Here is a 22,220-nt window from a genome sequence, read left to right as displayed (position 1 = left end):
TCTATCAGAAGCCTCTGCCATACACTGGAGAGCATGTTGGGAGGACCATGGTTCCAATCTTGCCTCTAACACTCACTGGGTGACTGTGGACAAGTCATGTAACTTCTCTGAACCTTGCTCAGTTTTCTCATCTGTAAAATGGGGGTCTTAATGTTTGCACTAACCTATTCCCCCAAGGGGTTGTGAATGCCAGCATCTTAGGTTTTTCAAGTTGACATTTCAGGGGAAGGGCAGATTTACTGACTCAGAAATGGAACAGTTGTGATATTTGAGTTTAGTCTTGAAGGATGAGTGGGATGGTTCATTCAAAGCTGGTGAGTGGGTGAGAAGGAGCCCTTTCAACATGAGTGGGAGACAGCCAGAGGATGGAAATTATCTGATACACCTGGCACCCGAGCAGCCACTCTGGGAAGGGGTATTGATTGGGCCCCTGTACTAAGCACAGACTGGGCCTGTGAATAATCTAGCAAGTGCCTTGACCTGCAGGGAGAACAAGGCCACAGATCTGTAATGAGTCTGGTCAACCTGCAGATAAGGCCGCCATCTGCCCCAGATCTTCCTGGGCCTTGGGCACTGCCAGCCTCCTCTGGCCCTGGGGCCTGCTCAGTAAGCCAGCTAGTTCCTGGCTAGAGCATTTCATAGACATGGGGCCAGCAGGAGGGATAGGGCCTAGGGTCTCTAGTGAGTGGATATACAGGAGTCTGGATTTCCTCTCCCAACCTTGTGGGAGTCCCTGGGTGGGCACAATCTACACACAACCACACAACTACCACCTAAGAGGCGAGGGTGGTTGGCCAGAATGGCTGGTCTCCCTTGTGCAATGAACACCTCAAAACGTTGCCATGTTACAGGGAGCTTGGTAGACAAGGTGGCTGGAATCCACAGGGACAATGAAGTGTTTGTGATCTTGGCTCTTCTCACGGAAGGAGGGACCAGACTGGTTATTCAACAAGAATCTGTTTGAGAGAAGAACAGTGATAACAAACACATATCACTTCAAAGTTTTCAAAGCATTTTATTTCCCTTGGCTCATTTGACCCTCAATGACCCTATGAAGCAGATGCTGTAATACTATGGGTAATATCAGTCAGTCAGTAATCATTTATCTTTATTTATTTTCAGTTTTCAACATTCACTTGTACAGAATTTTGAATTTCACATTTTCTCCCCCCTTTCCCCTCCCCTCACCCCAGGACAGTATGTATTCTGATTACCCTTTCCTCCAATCTGCTCTCTCTTCTATCACTACCACCCCTTATCCCCATCCCTTCTGTTTTCCTGTAGAGCAAGTTAGATTTCTATACCTCATTGTCCATATATATCCTAGTTGAGTGTAAAAACAATTTTTAACATTCATTTTTAAAGCTTTGAGTTCCACATTCTCTCCCATCCTCCCTCCCCATCCCCCCTCATTGAGAAGGCAAGCAAATAGATAAAGGTTATACCTGCGTAGTCATGCAAAACACTTCTATAAGTCATATTGTGAAAGACTAACTATATGTATCCTGTCCCACCCACCATTTATATTATCTCCTTTAGCCCTATCTACCCAGCAAAATAGTTTGTTTCTGATTACCCCTTCTCCTTATCTGCTGTCCCTTCTGTTATCTCCCCTCTCTTATTCTCTTCCCCTCTGCTTTCCTATAGGGTAAGATAAATTCTCATTCCCAATTGAGTGTGTATGTTATTCTCTCCTGAAGTCAAATCTAATGAAAGGAAGGCTCACTTATTCCCTCTCACCTTCCCATTCTTCTCCATTGTAAAAAGCTCTTTCTTACCTCTTTTATATGAGATGATTTACTACATTCTACCTCTCCCTTTCTCTTCGTCCTAGTACATTCCTCTCAACACAATTATCTTTTTTGGATATCATCTTCATATTCCGCTCACCCTGTGCCCTCTGTCTCTTTCTCTTTGTCTCTCTCTCTCTAATATATATATATATATACTTACATACATATACACACACACATATATATTCCTTCCAACTATCCTAATACTGAGAAAGGTCTCATGAGTTACAAATATCATCTTTCCAACTTTAATAAATCCCTTATGGTTCCTTATATATTATGTATATATTAAATATATATGTAAGGAATGGGGGATATGATTGCCTCTCAGCTCAGCTAATGTAATTCCAGAGCATAGTCTTAAATGTTGATGCTCAGAAAGGTTTCTCCCCAGTGATCTCTTTACAAGGTGTAAACCACTTTGATTGGGGTCAAGAAGTGAATAACCATTGGCTAACCAAACAAGCTAACAGTGCCTCTGGGGGTATTAAATGCTGGAGGAATTTCAGCAGTTGCTTAGTTCAATGGTTGGATTGTCCCAGTGGAGGAGATTTCAGCTCCAAGGATACAATTTGAGAGTTAGAGCCAGGTCCCAGAGAGGGAATTGTCTTTGAGGAAGAAGGAGGAGGGCTTTCCCTCGCTTCCTTTACTCTCCCCCTTCAATATTGACCATGGCACCGGGGAAGCTGGATCAGTAGGAGCTGGTGCATCCAGCCAAGAGCAGAGTGAAATATACTGAGGATGAAGGGATGCACATGATCACCAGAAGAAGGAGGCAGCCTCTAGATGTACCCACCAGAGAAAGAATGCCAACCATGGATTCAAGAAAGGTATGTGTTCTGGCTCTCTCTCCTAGAGACAGAATGGCTACATCACCCCATCAAAGTTCAAGGGAATCCTGCGAGTGTGTGACCCAGGATTTGAAGAAGAAATATTTTATGCCAACTATTCTTACTATACCACCTTACTAAATAATATTTGTTAAAACTCACTGAGGGTGGCTGGATGTCTGGGTGGATAGAGTGCTGGACTTGGAGCCTGGAAGACCCATCTTCCTGAGTTCAAATCTGGCTTCAGACATTTACTTTCTCTATGACTCTGGGCAAGTCACTTCACTTTGTCTCAATTTCTTCATTTATATAATGAGCTGAAGAAGGAAATGGCAATATGATCCAGTATCTTTGCCAAGAAAACCTCAAATGGGGTCATGAAGAGTCAGACATGATTGAAATGACTGACCCACAATCACCATAAAGTTCATTGAGTCAGCTAGCTGATTGGTAATGGAGAGTACATGAGTGGAGGCTTCTGAGCAATAGAACAGCTTTTCATAGTTATACACAGAACCATAAGAGTAGTCAACAGACCTATTAGGGACTGGAATCACAGTCACAACTGGATCACTGGTTAATTCCACAGGGGATGCTATCTATACAAAGTAAATACCAGGTAGTTTTGAGGAGGGAAGGCACTAGCAACTGATGGGGAAAGATCACAAAAGGTCTTTTGTTGGAGGTGGTGCTTGGATTGAGCTTTGAAGTAAGTCAGGAATTCTAAAGGGTGGAGAAAGGGGAACAGTATATGCCAAGTCAGGAGGACTGTTTAAAACATGGAGGTTAAGTACTCAACAAACAAGGATTTGTTAAAAGCCTACTATGTGACCAACACTGTGCCAGGCACTGTGGATTCAAAGACTAAAAAGAAACAGCTCATGTCCTCATGGAATGTCTTACACAAGGAATGCAACTAGGCTTATTTGACTGAAACTGAGTATGTGTGAAAGAAAATACAGAAAGGTGCTATAAGCCTAGAGATGTTACTGTTGTTAGCCTGTGAAAGGCTTTAAATATCAAACAAGGATTTTAGATTTGATTCTAGAAGCAATAGGGAATCGCTGCAGGATTTTAAGCTAGGGAGTGATATAGTCAGATCTGCGCATCAGGAAGATCACTTTGATAGTAGTGTGAAGGGGTAGACTTATAGGCTGTCAGTTCATTCATCCAGAAAGCACTTATCAAATGCCTGTGGTGTACAATTCGATGCTAAATATTGGTAGAGATACACAAATAAAATCTAGTAGAAGGAGGCATGACACATAAACAGATAAATTTAATTCAAATTACACTATCATAGGTTTAAATCTGGAAGGAGCCAATGAAGTCTTCTTGTTCAACTCTCTTATTTTATTTTGAAATTTTATTTTATTTAATGTTTAACATTCTTTTTTTAAAAAAATTTGAGTTCTAAATTCTCTTCCTTCCTCTGCCCTTTTCCCCACCCATTAAGAAGGCAGGCAATAGGATGTCAATTGTACATGTGAAATCATGCAAAACATTTCCATATGAGTTATGTTACAAGAAAAAACAAGAAAATAAAATGAGCAAATTCTACTTTAATTTGTGCTCAGAGTGCATCATTTTTCTCTCTGAAGGTAAATAGCATTTTTCATCATTAGTCTTTGGAATTGTCTTGGATGATTTTATCGCTCAGAGTAGCTAAATCTTTTACATTCCATCATATTATAAGATTGTTGTTAATGTGTACAATGATCTCCTGGTTCTGCTCACTTCATATGCATCAATTCATATAGGTCTTTCCAAGTTTTTCTGAAACTACTCCCGTCATCATTTCTCATAGCACAATAGTATTCCATCGCATTCATATACAACAGCTTGTTCAGTCATTTCCTCGATTTCCAATTCTTTGCCACCACAAAAAGAACTGTTATAAATATTTCTGCACATATAAGTCCTTTTCTTTTTCTTTTTAAAAAGCAATTTGGGATACAGACTTATAGTATTGCTGGGTCAAAAGATATGCACTTAACTCTTTGGTCATAGTTCCAAATTCTTCTGCAGAATGGTCAGACTAGTTCACAACTCCATCAACAATGCATTGTTGTACCTATTTTTCCACATCCTTTCCAGAGTTTTGTCATTTTTCTTTTCTGTCATGTTAGCCAATCTGATGGAAGTGAGGTGGAATCCCAAAATTAAGTTGAATTTCTCTAATCAACAGGGATATAGAGCACTTTTTTTTAAATGTGACTATAGATAGCTTTGATTTCTTCTTCTGAAAATTGCCTGTATATATCCTTTCACCATTTATCAACTGGAATGGCTCTTATTTTTACAAATTGGCTCAGTTCTCTATATATTTCAGAAATTAGGTTTTTATCAGAGAAACTTGCTGTAAAACTTTTTAATATTACTTCATTGTCTATGATATCTTCTAGCAAAATGTAATTTTCCTGATTATGTCTTTTAATTAGGTCTATTTTTGCTTTTGCCTTAACTGAGATCATGATTGCTACCCCTGCTTTTTTCTTTTTTAACCTCAGCTGACTCATGATTGATTCTGTTCCAGTCCCTTATTTTAACTCTCATGTCTATTTTTCTGTTTCAAGTATGGTTCTTAGACATAACATGTTGTTGGATTCTGGTTTCTAATCCATTCTCATATTTGCTTCCATTTTATAGGTGAATTCATCCCATTCACATTCCCAGTTACGTTTACTGTGTGTTTCCCTCCATCTTATTTTGTTGTTTATCCTTCTTTTATTTTGTCCCTCCTCAAAAGTCTGTTTTGCTTCTGACCACTGCCTCCCTTAATCTGCCCTCCCTCTTACCACTGCTCCCCTTTCTCTTATCCCCCTCCCCCCTACTTCCCTGTTGGATAAGAGAGATTTCTAAACTCAAATGAATGGTGTGTGTGTGTGTGTGTGTGTGTGTGTGTGTGTGTGTGTATTCTTCCCTCTTTGAACCAGTTTTGATGAGAGTGGGATCCAAGTGTTACCTGCCACCACCATCCTTCTTCCCCCTTTTCTTCTCCACTCTAAAATTTCTTCCTTTTATTTTCAACTCTCTTATTTTAAAGATAAGGAAACTTGAGGCCCTTGGAAGCTATAGAGGTTAGGTGACTTCCTTATGCAGAAAAGTACAAATGCAGACAGATACTTATTAACTGAGACTCAATGCAGCTATGCTTTAGGTACAATATCTAATTTAAGCCTTACAAAACCCTTTGAGGCAGATATGAAAGGGATTACAAATGAGGAAGTTAAAGACTCAGAGAAGTTAAGCAATTTATCCACAGTCACACAGCTAGTAAATGTCAGAAGCAGGATGTGAACCCAGGGCTTCCTAGCAGTAAGTCCCAGCAATCTATACATTATGCCATGTTCTCTTTCTAAAAAAAAAAAAATTATTTTATGATATGCATTTTAATGATCTGCATTTGTGTCTTCTACCCTACTAAACTGAGCTCTGTGAAGAAGGCAGGAACCCCACATTTTTGAAATTTCCTTTCTTCCCTGGTCAGCAGCCAAGAAGGTGTTCAACACACAACCTTGCTGAATTGAGAACCAAAAGAAAGGAAAGCTAGACCTGGAGGTAGCAGGAGCTGAGTTCCAATCTTGTCTCTGCCACTTACCAACCTGTGTGATTGTGGCCAAGTTGCTTAACCTCCCTGAACCTCAGTTTCTCCATTTGCAAAGTGGTGATCATTGAACCAATAAAAATGGGGTAAGGTGCAAATGGGATCCTAGGAATGTAGCTAGACTTTAGAGGTTACCCAGTTATAACATTTATTGATATAGAGCAGGAAGTGACTTGTAGAGGTCATTAAGTTTTATGGATTGGGACCCCAAAAGGTCAGTGATTTGCCCTGGGTCCTACAGCTTAAATGGCAGGCTGAGTATTCCCAGCCAGGGCCTCTGGCTCCTAAGCCAAAGTCCTCTCTATCTTCATTTGCATAAAGTGTTTTGCCAACCTGAGAGCTCTGTAAATTATTTTTGGATGCCTGCTGACCACCTTCTGTTTCCCGTTTTTCAGCTTTGACTCCCTGGTAACCATTTTTCCCTCTCCTTCACAGTCCGAAGCTCATTCTCTCACCCCTGGCAGCCCTGTGGGCATGGAGCCAGGCCAAACTACTGTCTCCAGGAGGAATATTGGGCCTTTTAAAGGGTCCCTTCCCACCCTCCCACCCCCATGCCCTGACCCAACTCTCCCCTCCTCCATATTTGCTTCTTGGGGGTTTGCTTCTTGGGCTCAGAGATCCCTAGGGCTCCCCACCATCTCAACCACTTCTGGGCTCCGCTCCAAGCTGGCCCAGGAGGCGCACGCGAGGCTGCTCTAGAGTTGTCCCAGCGTTGCCAGGGTGACCCCGGCTGGGTCCTGGGCTTGACTGCACGCGCTGCTCTGTGGCCCGGCGGCCGGGCCGGGGCTTTGGACCGACAGATCCTTGGCTCCTGGCAGTCAGGGGAGGGGGCGGGGCCCCTAGAGGTGAATGCACGTCTCCAGAAGGGTGCGGTGGAAGGACGTGCAGGAGTCGTCTGACCCTCGGTGCCGGCACGGCCCCAGGCTGTGCAAGCCAGAGAGATGCTGGAGCGCCTGCCAGGGAGCCCCGTCCCTCTTCCGAGCCCCCACTCTCCCCACCACCGCGTGGAACGATCCGTGAGGTGCCCGCTGCTTTCCCCCAGCCCTGTCTCACCCTCTTACTTTGCTTTGCCATCGAGGCACTGGGGGCTCCCAGGGAGGATAGGGTGGGGAACCCGATCCCCTAAGGATGAATGCCTCCTTGGAAGAACGTTGGAGTTAGGACACCGGACTTCCAGTCCCGGCTCCCCTAGTTACTGCGTAAATTGATTCCCCTCTTTGAGCCTGAATTTCCTACTTTGTGTAATATGGGGGATTTGGGACGGATAGCTCCTTTCCTTTCTAGAACACTAACAAAACTAACATTGCTCAGGTACGCTAGATTCCCGTCTGGCCCCACTGCCGTCCCTCCTCACCTCCGCCTTTTGGAATTCTTTCTTTCTTTGTCAAGGCCCCTGCCAGGGAGCACCGCCTAGGAATGGAAGCTTTCCTTGCCTGGTCCCCTTGCCCTAAAACCTCGTTTTTTACTCATCAGTGCAAACCTGGTCTAGAAGAATATAACCTCCATATAGCCGGCCACTGTGATTTTCCTTGTCTTGGCAACCTCGCAGTGCCTAACACAATGCTTTGCACCTGTTGTTCAGATGTTTCTGACTTTTCGTGACTTCCATTTAAGGTTTTCCTGGCCAAGATACTGGAGTGGTTTGTCATTTCCTTCTACAGATAAGGAAACTGAGGCAAATAGGGTGAAGAGATTTGCCTAGAGTCACCCAGCTTTTAAGTGTCTGAGACCGGATTTGAACTCTAGAAGATGAGTCGTCTTGACTGTGGGGCTCAGTATCCTATCCACTGTGCCACCTAGCTGCTTCTTGCACATAGTAGGTGCCTAGTAAATGCTTGTTAAATTACCTTCAATTTCTTCCCACTCTGTAGTCAGGCACCGCAGTAGCAATCCGCTTCCACGGATAGCTACCCGACTTGGAGTCTGGAGAGTCCCAAGCTCAGAATATTACTGTGAAGTCAGAGTTCGGTGACTTAAGGACAAATCACTCCTCTGTCTCAGTTTTTTCTTCGTTAAAATGGGGATAACACCCTTATATATTTGTTACTCAGAGCTAGCGTGAGCTCCAAAAGACAAGGAATGTTGTGGTTCGCAACTTTTTAGCTCTAGAATTATCAACTGCTATTACTAATCAATTCCCATTTCCTCTTCTGTCCCTGGAAGTGCTGAGGATTTCCTGATGCACAGTCACACCCCAAGGCATTTTAAAGATTTGTTTAAAAATTATTTTTCAATTATCAAGCACTGTTTCTTCCTGCCTTCCCCCCCAACATTGAGAAGAAACAAAATCTTTGCAACAAAAATACATAATCAAATAAAGCAAATTCACCTGGTGGGGGGAAGGGGCAGGGAAGGGGATCCTCTGACATCCTTTCTGGTGGTGTTTTTCTTTTGATCAGAGTTCTTAAGTCTCTCAAAGTGCTTTGTTTTTACTGAGCAGTCATTATTGTATGAAGACCCAGAGAACTGCACACTGAGAAACATCCTTGATGCAGAACTCTCCCCAACCAATACTTTGCCTCAATTAATTCTGCTGGATCCAGGAAACATTTATTAAGCTTCTGTAGGTATAGGACCTCTGGGGTAGGCATTTCAGATACAAAGATATGTTGAGTTTTTTCCTAAAAAAAATTCAATTCTTTCCAAGAATTGAACATTTAACAGGATACAAAGGAAAAATGAACAGTTAATTGTGCTATAAACTCCAGTGGAGGTAGAAGTAAAAGGTTGGGGGATGAGGGGTTATCTGAGCTGGCTGCTTCCAGGCTTTACTCACTCCACCTTCAAGAAGTTCCCCCCCCCCTTCCTCCTCTTCCTGGCTGTTGATCAAATTTCTTAGTATCCTACAACTTAAAAAAAAATCTCAGAAAGCAACAAATCCATGAAATTGCTGAGTCAGAAATCTTGCCCTTGACCTCTGCCTAGAAATTTGCTTTGCTCATCTCCTCTCAAGGGCAGTAGAGGAAGGAAGCAAAATTATGCTTACTGTGATATGTGGGGGTGGGGGGAGGAGGAGGGGCAGGAGAGGAAAAGACTTTAGACTAGGAATAAGAAAATCTGAATTCTAGTGTCTGTCCTACCATTGACTCCTTGTGTGACCTTGGAGAGGTATCATTTTCTATCTTTTTGGAGGCAATCTGGGTTAAATGACTTGCCCAAGGTCATGCAAGCTAGTAAGTGGGTTTTCTCTCTTTAGGCCTCAGTTTCCTCTTCTGTAAAATGAGGGAGTTGTACTAAATAATCTCAAAGACCCCTCCCAACTCTGACATTCTGTATTCTGAGGGTCCCCCTACCTACCTCTGACATTCTATATTCTAAGGGCTCTCCCAATTCTGCCATTCTGTGTTATAAGGGCCCAACCAACTTTGACATTTATGTTCTAAGGGTCCCCCCACCCCACTCTGACATCTTATGTTCCAAGGGTTCCCCCCCCCCAGCACTGATATTCTATGTTATAAGGGTCCTTCCAACTCTGATATTTGGTGTTCCAAGGGCCTTCTCAGCTCTGACCTGTTCATACCTCACAGTTCTAACATTCTTTATTATAAGAGGTCTCTCACCTCCAAGGAAGTGGGGTTTAAGATCCTTCCTAGCTTTGAAATTCTGGATTCTAAGGTCTCACTTGGCTCTAATATTCTCCCTCCCAGCCCTGAAATCACATGTTCTAAGGCAAAACTCCCAAGTCTTTGGGATAAGCCATATACAAAACTCTCAAGTGCGATTTGAACCAGATAAAAATACAACTGGGAAATATTTAACAAAACAAAAATACAATACAACATAGATAATATTAATTTGTAGTTTTCTACATCAATATGTTATCTGCTGGGATCATTTTCTGAGTTTGCTCTGAGATTTTTTTCAGCTTTTAAAGTCCTATGCTCTACGGTCTCTTCCAACTCTAACATTCTGTTTTCTAAGGCTCCTCCCATCTCTGACATGCTGTGTTCTAAGATCTTTCGCACATCTGGTGTTCTGTCTTCTAAGGTCCCTTCTCATTCTGACATCCTTTGCCCTCTATTTCCTCCTGGCACTGATCTTGTGTTTTGGGCTCTCTAGAAGCCCTGACATTCTATATTCCATAGTTCCTTCAAGTTCTGACATTCTCCTGTTTAAGACTCCTTGCACCATTTGGTGATTCCATTACTGTCCCTACAACCAATCTGGACAGAAGATAATATCACTCCAGTATGCCTCACAGCATTATTAATACACAATTTCCCCTGTGTCTGTTTGCAGACACCCCAACATTCCACCCAGGACCCCCTACCCTGAGAGGCTTATGGTCCCCAGATCCCACAGTGTTCCTGCTGCTTGGATCCTATTAGATCTAGGATACCAGACCTGGACCTTAGAGGTTATTCCTCTCCTGGTCTCTCTGGAGCTTCAGGGTATTGGCTGGAGCCTCCAGGTGACTTGCATAAAAAGGATGTCACAGGATACATCTCTGACCCTACTATCCCACACCATGTCCACCCCTAATTTAGTTCTTCTTCCCCTTCTGTGCCTTTCCCCTACAGCTAACCTCTTCTAGCCCCTATTGGTCACTTCCAAGAACCAAGGGTTTGCTGCAGGATACCAAATAAGGACCAGTGTCACAAGGCCCTGATGCCATGACAACCCTCACTGTGGGCCCACCCACCCTGGCTTATCCATTGTGTCATTATGGCTCCCCAGGAAGGGATTGGGGGGGGTCAGGGTGACCTCAAAGTCAGTTAAGCAGAAGAAGGTACCAGCGGGCAGAACATCGCCCCCCGGGGACTGAAAACATCTTGAAATGACACCTTGGAGTTGTCTAACAAAACTGACATCTAGGAAAAGTCCCTGGACCCAAAGGACCCTGGGCCCAAGCAAACACTGACTCCAACATCAGACAAGGTCCCCCCTTCTCTAATGCTCCCCTTTCTTCTCTCAGGTCCTCCACTGAGGCTAAGAACGCCATGCCCATCACTAAGATCCCTAAGACCACCCAACCCCTGTGGGTTGAGTGGGATCGGAAGGCCCAGAAAAGTGGCCTGAGACATGAGGTTTACGCTGTCAATGGTGACTGCTATGTTGGCGAGTGGAAGGATAACAAAAAACATGGTAAGAACCTTCTGAGGATTGTCAATAGGTCGGGGGGACATTGTGATCACAGGCACCCCGAAAAAGTTAGATCAAGACTTAAAACATGCCCATTTCCTCTCGGGCCAGAGACTCAGGTGAAGTCTGGGTGCTGTGTCCCCGTCACCAAGCAGGCTTCTCACTTCTCACTCCCTTGTGGGCTAGGTAGCACAGTGGGTAGAGCACTGGGCCTGGAGTCAGGAAGACTTGAGTTCCAAATCCAGCTGTGTGACCCTGGACAAGTCACTTCATCTATCTCTGCCTCAGGTTCTTCAACTCTAAAATGGGGATCATGGTAGTACCCCCTTCTCAGGGTTGTCCTGAGGATCAAATGAGAAAATATTTAGTATTTTGTTTAATATACTTACTATTTGTCTGGCACACAGTCACTAACCCCTGTGCCCTCAATCCCCACCTCCAGCTCTGAGTTCATAGAATTAATCCCTTCATTTTACAAATAAGGAAACTGAGGCCCAATTAAACTGTCTTGCCGAACACACAGGCTGTTTGGAGATTATAGCTACAGGGAGAGATTCCATTTGATTATCCCTTTTTTCCTGGATTTAAGTTGGAGTCAGGAGGGTGAATTCAGCCTGGAAGTGGATTTAGACTTAGGAGACTTCTGCTCAGAGGCCATCCACTCTAACCCTCATTTTACAAAGGAGGAAACTGAGGCCCAGGGAAATCATAGGATTCTAGATCTAGAGCTGAAAAGGACCTAGTTGAGCCACCCCCATTTTACTGTGGAAGAAACTGAGGCCCAGAAAAGTCAAACAACTTATGAAAGGTCAAACAGGATAGTAAACATCAGAGGTAAGCTTTGAACTCAGGTCTTCTGACTCCAAAGGCAGTAATGTTTCCATCATACCACATTGCTTCCTTTTTAAACTTTTAGGTACTGCAGAAATGGCAGCTGGTTTTATTTTCCAGATGTGGCTCTAGAAGTAAGGGGCTCAGTATTTCTTCACGGTGCCTCAGCTTCCACATTTTTACAACACACAGTTTGTATTAGCTGACTTTTAAGATCCTCTTAGGTTCCAAATCTATGATCTTCAGAATCAAAAGGGGTCTTTAAAATTATCTAATTCAACCCGAACTTTAGCTTACCTGGTCCAACTCCCTAGTTTTCCCAATAAGTTAACAAAGGCCCAGAAAAGTTAACTAACCTGAGGACCACAGCTAAGAAGTGGGAAAGGTAGGATCTGAACCCAGATTGTGTGGCCACAAATCCAGTGCCATTCCAGAGTATCATGCTAGAATGGTATCCAAGGTCCCTCTGGCCATGGTGCTAAGAATTCATTCTTCCCACTCCATTGATGAGAGAAACTAAGACCCAACTCCTAACTCATCCCCTGGGTACAGAAAGGAGTCAAGGGAGAGAGGGTGGTCTTCTCTTCAGCCAGAAAAACAGAAAAGGAAAAAACAATTTGGAAAGGGAGGCGTAGGAACCATTTTTTCTCTTTTTTTTATTAGTTAATTTATTTTTAGTTTTCAACATTCACTTCCATAAGTTTTAAATTTTCTCTCCCTCCCCTCTCCTCTGGCCAAGATGGCCTGCAATCTGATAGAGGCTCTGCATATACATTCCTATTTAACACATTTTCACATTAGTCATGTTGCATAGAATTATAATTATAGACTTATAATGAATGGGAGAAACCATGAAAAGGAAAACAAAACAAAAAAAAGAAAATACTCTGCTCTGCTCTGCACTCTGACGCCACGGTTCTTTCTCTAGGCGTGGATGGCATTTTCCATGATGAGTCCTTTGGAATTGTTTTAGGTGCTTGCATTGCTGAGAAGGGCTAAGTCTATCAAAATCAGTCATCACACTCAGAATAGAAAAATGTCACGGTGTGTTAGAGGACCCTAGAATGGTGAGTAGCCTGAGAACCTAGGGGTCATCTAGTCCAATTCCTGACCATTTATTAAGGAAGAAACTGTCCTTAAATGCTGAAGATGTCAGAAGTCTGAGTGATCTTCCTTCTTGGTATGGTGGAAAGAATGCTAGATTTGGAGTCACAGAACCTGAGTTTGAAACCTATCAGCATTTACTTACTCCCTATAGCAGTCATTTAACCTCTTGGGGCCTCAGTTCCTTATCTGTAAAGTGAGGGGAGTGGACTAGAGTGGTTGTTAAGGTCACTCACTTGTTCAATTATTTAACTATTAATTGCATGCCCACAACATACAAAACTGCTCATTACCAGAGTCACAGAATCAGAAGGGATCTCAGGGGCCGTGGAGTCAAACGGACACCTGACTGAGATTCTCTTCTACAGAATCACCACCAAATGGATGCATCTATCCTCCAGCTGATCATTAGCTTATCCCTGAAAAGCTGGAAGTAATCTCCAAAAACACCCCCTCATTTTTACAAATGAGAAAACTGAGGTCCAGGTAGGTGTGACTTTGCCAGAATCACATCAGATAATGTGTCAGAGGCAGATTTGAACCCAGAACCTTGGACTCCTGAACCACCCCTCTGCCTTCCAAGGAGCCAGCAATCTGTATTTCTATAGGTTTCCTCTCCACTTCTGCACTCTGGGGCCAAGTAGAATGAGCTTCAGTCCCTCATGACTTTCCAGCTCTCTCAATCCCTCCCTTCTGCCCCTTAGAATTCCTGGCTTCTTTCAGACCTCAAGCCAAACACCATCTCTCACCTCCTTTTCCTGGTCTCTGCCCAGCTACCGGTGCTTGTTCCCAAATGACCTTGGATTTACATGTGCATGTAACATGTATGAAACATGATGTCCACCCCCAGCCCAACAGGATGCAAGCTCTTCAAGGATGTTTGTATCCTCAGCACAGAGCACAGTGCCTTGCATACAGTGGGTGCTTAATAAATGCCTGTCCATTTATTCTTCCTCGAACACCAAGTCCCTTACACACACATATCAAGTAGAGTATGGACCCCCAATCTGCCAATCTTGATTCCTTACCAGGTGGATTGTCTAGCTTTTATGCTTCCTAGGGATTTCCAGCAGGGAAAAGAGAAAGCTTACTACCTGTGTAACATTGGGTAAGTCATTTAATCTCCCTGGGCCTCAGTTTTTCCTCATCTGTAAAATGAGGGAATTGGATCAGACACATCTCTGAGTTCCCTTTCAGCTCCTGATTGATGCTCCCATAAATGAGCCTAGGAAGAAGCATATCCCCTCAAAACAGCCCCTTCCTCCCAGATTGGGCAAGTATGGGACTTAAGGATCTTTGTGCAAGACTACCCAGTGACTTAGGAACCAAGCCATAATTATCTATCAACAAATGTTTATTCATCTCCCACTATGTGTCCTATACTCTGTACTGAGTGCTGGATATACAAAGACATCAGTGAAAACAGTCCCTGCTCTCAAGGACCTGATGTTCTATCAAGGGAGATCATATATTCTTAGGTGAGCCTATAAAGAATATATATTATACAAAATAAAGTCCAGTTGGTGGTGCTGGACCTGGAGCTCAGGAAGATATGTGTTCAAATCTGATCTCAGACACTCCTAGCCTTGTGACCTTAGGCAAGTCACTCAACTTCTCAGTGGAGTAGGAGGGAATAAGGACAAGGAACTCAGCTGTCTTATCTGTGAAATGGAGATCATAATAGCACCTGCATCCCAGGGTAGTTGTGATGATAAAATGAGAGAGTTTAAAAGTAAGCCATAAAATATTAAATAAATTGGAGCTCTACATTAGTTTTGGGAGAGAGGGCACGAGCAGTGCTTGAAGATGGGGAGGGAATCACAAAAACTTTTCTGTAGAAGGAGAAGCCAGGTCTTGAAAGAAGCTGGGGATTCTAAGAGACTGATGTAAGGAAGGGAGAGCATTCCAGGAATGGAGACTACCTGGTATCAATGCATGGATGGAGATGGGAGATATGCAGTGTAGTGGGTGAAGAACCACAAGCAGACTGGTTTGATTGGACTGTTGTATACAGGAAGAGGAGAGGAATAATGTACAATGAGGTTGGAAAGCTAGGTTGGGGCCAGGTTGTGACGGATTTCAAAGACCATTGGCTGGAGGGGGCCTGTAGAGTTCTGTGAGCATGTGAGTAACATGGTCAGATCTGACCAACTTCAGACACCCTGAGTTCCTAGTCACTCTTCCCTAGTCTCTTATCTCCAAGAGAATAAACCAGTTTGGCATCTCAGGAGAGCTCAATGACAAGGGATGGAAATGCTGACCCAGGAAGTGGAGTTTGCTGTTAAACTTTGTCTCAGAAGAAGGGAAGCAGTTCAGAAGAGTGCTGGGCAAAGAAATTCCAATGGGAGCCCAAACAGGAAGAACTTGCTGGGGCCTGAGAGCCCCATCAAGGAGAAGACAGCTGTTCTCCCAGCAATGTGATTTGAGCCATGTGTGGTGTTGTCTCTTCCCATCAGGAAGAGGAATCCAGAGATGGAAAAAAAGTGGAGCTATCTACCATGGAGAATGGAAGTTTGGCAAGAGAGATGGTTATGGGACCCTCAGCCTTCCTGATTCTACAAATAAGTATAAGAAGGTCTACTCTGGCTGGTGGGAAAAGGACAAGAAAGCTGTGAGTTTGGACTGTTCCTCAGAAAGAGAAGAGGGGATCTGGAAAAGGGTTGGAGGGAAGAAGGACCAGGGCTGCCAGACTGGGCTTGGGGGGACCCCAGAGGCTGCTGCTTGTCTGAGGAGGTTAAGGGAAAATGAACCCCAAGATTTAAGGAGGAAGAGGGACTTGAAAGCCAAGGGAAGGGAGGAGAAGAGGTCTGAGGGAGGATGACAGAGGGTGCCCCAGGGTCAGCTCCTCTCAACATCACAGGAATCAAACCATTAGCAAACAGAAAGCAGGAGAAAGGAGAGATATGGGGGTGAGAGCAGAACTGAGTTCCAGATTAGACAGATTGGGAAGCAAAGAGGCCATGGAGCTAGCACTTTCTCCTACCTTGGAACTGGGAGTGGGCTAGGAAATCTCCCTTTCCCTTCCCCCACTACCCTCCCCCAAAGGGGCCTAGCCTCTGTGCCACCCACACCCTAGGTTTATCATTTCCTGGTTTTATTTTCTAGGCTCGGGGCCTTTGTTGTAGGTCCCGGGTATCTCTAGGCTTCCCACACACTAAAAATTTCCCATGCTATTACCGGTGGTGAGAAAGAGGGAGGGGGCTGGAAAAAATGCAGGGAGGGGAGAAGGGTCAACCAGAGGAAAAGTCAAATTCTTAGCTTCCTCTCCTGGAGTGCGTTAGAGCCCTGGAAAATGAAGGAATCTTCCCTCAATTCCAGCCTGGTTGAGCTGGGAGTCCAGTCTACTCTGCCCTCCTTAGACAGGGCTGTGTTGTGGGAATGCTGTTCAGTTTGGTGTTAATAATACTTGGGCTCAAATCTGGTTCTGACACTAACTGTGTCAGTCCTTTTCTTGGCCTTAATTTTCTCATTTCTAGAATGGGGGTGATTATTCTTTCACTAGGTTGTGGATTTTAGAGGACTCTTAATTGTTGATTGCTGGTGGGGTGTTGAGGCAGGTTGACTCCTTTGCCTCCTGCAGGGCTATGGTATCCGGTACTATGGACCCAACGAATACTATGAAGGAGAGTGGAAAGACGGTCTTCGAAGTGGATGGGGCCGCATGTACTATGCCAATGGAGACATCTACGAGGGCCAGTGGAGTGAGGGCCAGAGAGATGGGGAGGGCATGCTCCGCCTAAGTAAGTCTCACTGGGGCTCTCAGAAAACGCTGCATTTGCCTGATTGCCCAATAGAAGTCACGCAAATATGCGGGTCTGCCCTCTGGCAGCTCGGCATGTCCTAACAACAGAAAATGTTCAAACTAGAAGTTAGCTTTAGGGGACAGCTAGGCATGGTATTGTAAGGGATTGTGTACTCCAATATACCAATGGATACGTGATCTCATCCAAGTGAGTAATATTCCCTCCAAAAATGCAGATCCCCACCTATCATGCCTGCCCATCCGGGGCGACTCTTGCCCACATTGTCTCCCATCAGTTCCCCACGCACCAGTGTGCTGGATGGCTTCTTTCAGTGCTCCTGATTTCTTGCGCCTACCCACGGAACACATACTATCCACTGGTCATCCCTTGGTCTTGCTAATGTGAACCAGTTGCTCATCCTTTTGGGATCATGCCTATATTTCTTTGAAAACATGTGTATACCACTTAGATAAGGGTTTCAGTTACTTAGCCTCTCTGGGTGTCAGCTTCCTCATCCATAAAATGAGAGAATTGACTTAGATGGTCATTTTGGCCTTTCTAGTTATAGAGCAGGAGTTCTTAACTGGGGACGGGGGGAGGTCCATGAACTTAAAAAAAGAAATTGGTAACATCTAACTGGTTTTCTTTGTAATTCTACGTATTTTATCTTATGCAACTAAAAAAACAATTTGAGGAGGAGATCCATAGGCTTCACTAGACTGCCAAAGGGGTCCATCTCTCTCTCTCTCTCTCTCTCTCTCTCTCTCTCTCTCACACACACACACACACACACACACACACACACACACACACACACACACACAATTAAAAATTCCTGCCTAGACCTCCAATTCTGTGATCCTAAAAGCTGTCATTTATACAGTGCTTTTAAGTTTTGCAAAGTGCTACAATATCTAGTGTCTTAAGCCCAGGGTAGATATTAGATGTATTATCACCTCCATTTTACAGATGAGAAAAGTAAGGCTCTGTAGTTTAGGTGTCTTGCCCATATTCACACGACTAGTGAAACTCACGTTTCTTCTGACTCCTAAGTCCAGCATTTGCACTGTCCAATACCAATTTTAAAAATTATTTTTTATTGGTGCTATTTAAAAATCTCCCTTTTATTTCCCAATAAACCTCACTGCCTCCCCATTCTCTCTTGCAGTAGATAAGTACGCTCAAGCAAACAAATCAACACGTTGTCAGTGTCAGAAAATGAATGAGTTCCAGTCTTTCCCTGCGGCTTTTCTTTCCATTATTGTGGTCATTGAGTAAACTGTTCTGGTTCTGATTGCTCGGCTCTGCCTCTGATTACTGAAGTCTTCCTAGGTTTCTCTGAACTCACACACATCTTTGTTCATGGTACAGTCACATCCACTTATCACAACGTGCTCAGTTATTCTTTATTACAAGGAAAAGTCCACCACTCATTTTTATACGAGAAGCCGCAGCCTAAGGAGAGAGGAAAGTGAGCTGTGGAAGGTCTTACTTCCCTAGATTGGCAGCTGGGACCCTCCCTCCTTTGTCTGGTATTTCCTTCCTCCACCCCTCATCACCTCAGTCCAGAGTGATCAAAGCTTCGTTCTTGCAACTCAACTGGTATTTCTTCCTACAACATTCACTTACCTTCTCATATCATAAAGGAGTTTTTTCTCTTCAACTAGACTATAAGCTTTTATGTGGGCCCCAAGGCTGGCTGGGCCAGCCCTCAACTACCGGTTGACTGATTTTTGCTGTTCAGATGCATCTCTTCTAGAAAGGTTGGATGCTCAGGGCCAAGGTTCCAGCCTTATATGCCCCCCCACCCCCACCACCACATCTCCCTTCTCCTTCCTTCTTTATTTCTCTACAGGCAATGGAAACCGCTATGAAGGTTGCTGGCAATATGGAATGAAAAATGGGACTGGCCGCTTCTTCCATCTGGACCATGGGCAGCTCTTTGAGGGCTTCTGGGTAGATGATGTGCCCAAATGCGGGACCATGATCGACTTTGGTCGAGATGAAGCCCCTGAGCCCACCAAGTATCCCATCCCAGAGGTCAGTGGGCCACATGTACCCTCTCTTCTTTTTTTTCAAAAAACATCAATCCAACATTTTATTAGGCCCCTACAACCCTGGAATGGCATATAGTGATGAGAAGGGCCTGGGTTCAAGCCCAGCATCAGGCACATCCTGATTGTGTAACCCTAGATGAGTCCCTCTCCCAGTCCAGACGAATGTTGCAGATTTTGTGTTGTAGAGCAGGTGCCAGACTGCATTGATGGAGGGAGTTTTCTCAAAGGAATCTCTCTTAGAGGGATGAAAATCTCAGATCTGGGCCTTCCCCCACTACCATAAAAATGCACCAGGCATGCTCTTGGTGGTGATGGGAGTTCAGAAACCTTTCTAGCCCTCAGCATTTACAAGCACCAATACAAAGTCTACCAAATTTGACAAAGTTGCTTCAAGAATGCCAACTCTGGGAAAGGCCTTGCTTAGGAAATGGCACCTGAGAAATGCTGTGAGGAGGGAGGCTGAGTCCCCTCTGGTGCTCCCTTTCTGAGGATCCACACCTCCTTAGAGGACCCAACAACCCTCCCAGGATACAGGCCAATCAGGAACCTAGAGTGGGAAAATAAACAAAACCTCCCAGAAAATCTGGGTTCAATTCCTAGACCCAGAGAATTCACTTTCATTTCTCTAGCCCTATCACCCAAAAGAGGGACTTAAAATATTTATACCACCTACCTCACAGTATGGTACAGGGGGACAGAGGGCCTGGGTTCCAATCCAGACTCTGATTCTTATTGCCTGCGGGACGTTGGACAAGTCATTTATCCTCACTGAACCTCAGTTTCCTTTGGTGTAGAAGGTGCCTGATGCTTTTTCCAGCCCTGGGTCTATGATTCTGAGATCCTTTAAGGTGGGAAGGCAGAATGGGGAGTGGCTAGTGGCTGGACTTGGAAATTAGGAAGACCTAGGTTTGAATCCTGCCTAAAAAGACAGATTTGTGACCCTGGGCAAATCACAACCTCCAGGGCAACTGTGAGGATCAAATGATACGTTTAACAAATCCTCAAGGTGCTTCCACCTGTCCCAAACATTGGGGCTCAGAATCCCAGCTGCTAAGTTGGCGGCTGTGGGTAGGGGCTGCCAAAAGCCAGAAGTCACCTGCTTCTCTTCTTGCCCAGCCCCATCCCTCCTCCCATAGGGAGGGAGACAGAACACACCCAGATCTGGGCCAGGCCGCCAAAGGAGAAACAAGAGCCTTTTGTTAGAGGACTCAGATGGGGCCAGCTGCTCTGGCCCCACACAGGTTGGGTTGGCAGGGGGCTGGCAGAGAGGACAGCTCAGTTCTGAGAGAGCATGAGGGTCGGCTCCCTCCTCACCTGTCCCAAGTTCACACTGACCTAAGGCTCATCTTCCTTCTAGATTGAACTACTGAATCCGGATAAGGTGTTGGAGGAAGCTGTAGCCATGTTCATGCAGGAGGAAGACTGAAAACATCAGTAGAAGCAACGACAGGGGCTGAGTCAGTGGAGGCATCGTAGGGAGGGATGGGGGGGCTGGTCAGGGGTCCCCCATTCCCCAAGGCTGAGTCATCAGGGCCCTTGGGGGGAGGCCATGCAGGGTGGGTCAAGCTGATAAAGGGAAGATGTGACCAGGGGCCCTGTGTGTGCCCTCACCTCATTCCCTTTGAAGGGCCTTGGGGAGCAGGGAGGGGAGGAGGCAGATCTGGGATGGGGCTGTACAGACTGAAAGCAGCTGAGCACCCAAGCCCTCTGCCGAGGAGGGACCTTGAACACACATTGGCCAATGGCTCTCCCTCCAGTCAACCACTCTGCCAAAGGAATGGACAGCTGGACCAGAGAGGGTTGAGGCACATCATCTGGGGTCATCTGCTTCACTTAAGGCAGAGCCCTAGGCCTGAAACTCTTTTACCCCAACAGCTCTCCAGTCTTAGAGGGAAGAACATAGGAAGTGAGATAACTCGGGCCTCCTCCCAGCGCTGCTTAACAACTCACTGGGTGACGCTGGGTAAATCACCTTGTCCAAGATAAGCCTGGCCCACACATGGCTACTGGCAAAACTTGCCCAGCTCTACCATTCCCCACTGATATCTTCCTTCTTCCAGGGGTGGAAAGGAGGCTAGAACACAGGTCAGGCTGGGAGGGGGCCTAGAATACAGGTCAGGGTTGGGAGGGGGCCTAGAACACGGGTCAGGGTGGGAAGGGGCCTAGAACACAGGTCAAGGATCGGAGGAAGCTTAGAACACAGATCAGGGCTAGTAGGAGGAGGCCTAGAACATAGGTCAGGGCTGGGAGGAGGCCTAGAACAGAGAAAGGCTTTAGAACAGAGAATGTCAGAGCTTGGAGAAACCTTAGAGACCACCGAGTCTCAGCTCTTCTTTTACAGATGAGGAAGCTGGCTCAGAGAGGGCATCTCCTTTGCCAGGTCACAGAGCAAGTTAGCGGCAGCGGGCAAGACAGGAGCCCCAGGCCCCCCTTTGCGGGGGCTCTGTTCACTGACCATCAAGATATCCACTCCCTGCACCCCTTTTCACCCGAAAGTGTTACATGAAGAGTGTTTTGTGAGATTTTTCTTTAATCCAAGTAAAAATGTGGTCATCAGAATTTCCTAACGCATCCTGGGCTCTGAAAATCAATTGTCGGAGAATGCTGGACTTGTTCAGGCCGGAAGATTGGTTCAGAGTTTTGAAGGAAATGCTTAATCCTCACAATGGAGGAATTGTGGTCATCTCAAAAATACTCCCCAGCCTGGCCCCAGGCTGGACTGAGTGACCCCTGCCCTTCAAGCTGCCTCTGATCCGCTCTGGCCAGCGGAGCTATCCCCACCAACCCTTCCTCTGGGATCCTGGGCTGGCACCAAGTGCCATCAATGACAAGTACTTGGCTGGGAGCTTGCATCTGCCCTTGCCCCTCCGGGCTCCTACATGGCAGGGACAATGCCCTGTATCCTGATGTAGAATCCTCTGTATCCTCCCCTGCCCCAGAGCCAGGCAAAGAATGACCTGTTGTGTCCCCCCCCCAACCCAGGCCGATCAGAACCAAAAATACTTGTGCAAATCTCCAAGCTTTAGGCCAGTCAGGATCCTCCCCCCAAGTCTCTCCAGGAGAAACATTCCTACTTCTTTCCAATGATTCCTGTACAGGATGGACTGCAGACCTCTCAAAACAGGTCACCCCCCTGTGGGCTTGCTCTGGGAATAGGTATGCCAAAACTTAGC

The 22,220-nt window shown here is 45.3% G+C and overlaps 1 protein-coding gene across 8 annotated transcripts; it reads left to right on the top strand.

Moving 5' to 3' along the window:
* Positions 1 to 6,988: 6,988 nt before the first annotated feature.
* Positions 6,989 to 21,618, top strand: MORN3 (MORN repeat containing 3). 8 transcript variants are annotated; one of them, XR_011965353.1, is made up of 9 exons: positions 7,203 to 7,251; positions 7,892 to 8,046; positions 11,146 to 11,315; positions 15,704 to 15,858; positions 16,828 to 16,987; positions 18,846 to 19,030; positions 20,405 to 20,504; positions 20,923 to 21,132; positions 21,389 to 21,618. XR_011965353.1 is itself a non-coding variant. In XM_072600526.1 (7 exons), the coding sequence occupies exons 1-6, from the start codon at positions 7,172 to 7,174 to the stop codon at positions 20,471 to 20,473; spliced, it is 819 nt and encodes a 272-aa protein (XP_072456627.1). In that variant the 5' UTR covers positions 6,989 to 7,171; the 3' UTR covers positions 20,474 to 20,504; positions 21,428 to 21,618. The 8 variants fall into 8 exon arrangements, 2 of the variants coding, with proteins under 2 accessions (XP_072456627.1, XP_072456626.1); XR_011965351.1 differs by lacking the exon at positions 7,892 to 8,046 and having other exon boundaries at positions 6,990 to 7,251; positions 20,923 to 21,010; positions 21,428 to 21,618; XR_011965349.1 differs by lacking the exon at positions 7,892 to 8,046 and having other exon boundaries at positions 6,990 to 7,251; positions 20,923 to 21,010.
* The last annotated feature ends 602 nt before the right edge of the window (positions 21,619 to 22,220 follow it).

Source organism: Notamacropus eugenii, chromosome 4 (genome assembly GCF_028372415.1).
Source record: "Notamacropus eugenii isolate mMacEug1 chromosome 4, mMacEug1.pri_v2, whole genome shotgun sequence".
Classification (NCBI taxonomy): Eukaryota; Metazoa; Chordata; class Mammalia; order Diprotodontia; family Macropodidae; genus Notamacropus; species Notamacropus eugenii.
Note: the sequence above shows the minus strand (reverse complement) of the source record. Positions and strands in the feature narration are given on the sequence as shown.

Excerpts from the sequence above, each read along its gene's own strand:
- MORN3 (XM_072600526.1), top strand. The coding sequence starts at position 7,172 with ATGCTGGAGCGCCTGCCAGGGAGCCCCGTCCCTCTTCCGAGCCCCCAC. Across the intron at positions 11,316-15,703 it reads GAAGGATAACAAAAAACATG|GAAGAGGAATCCAGAGATGG; the intron begins GTAAGAACCTTC and ends TCTTCCCATCAG. Across the intron at positions 19,031-20,404 it reads CCAAGTATCCCATCCCAGAG|ATTGAACTACTGAATCCGGA; the intron begins GTCAGTGGGCCA and ends TCTTCCTTCTAG.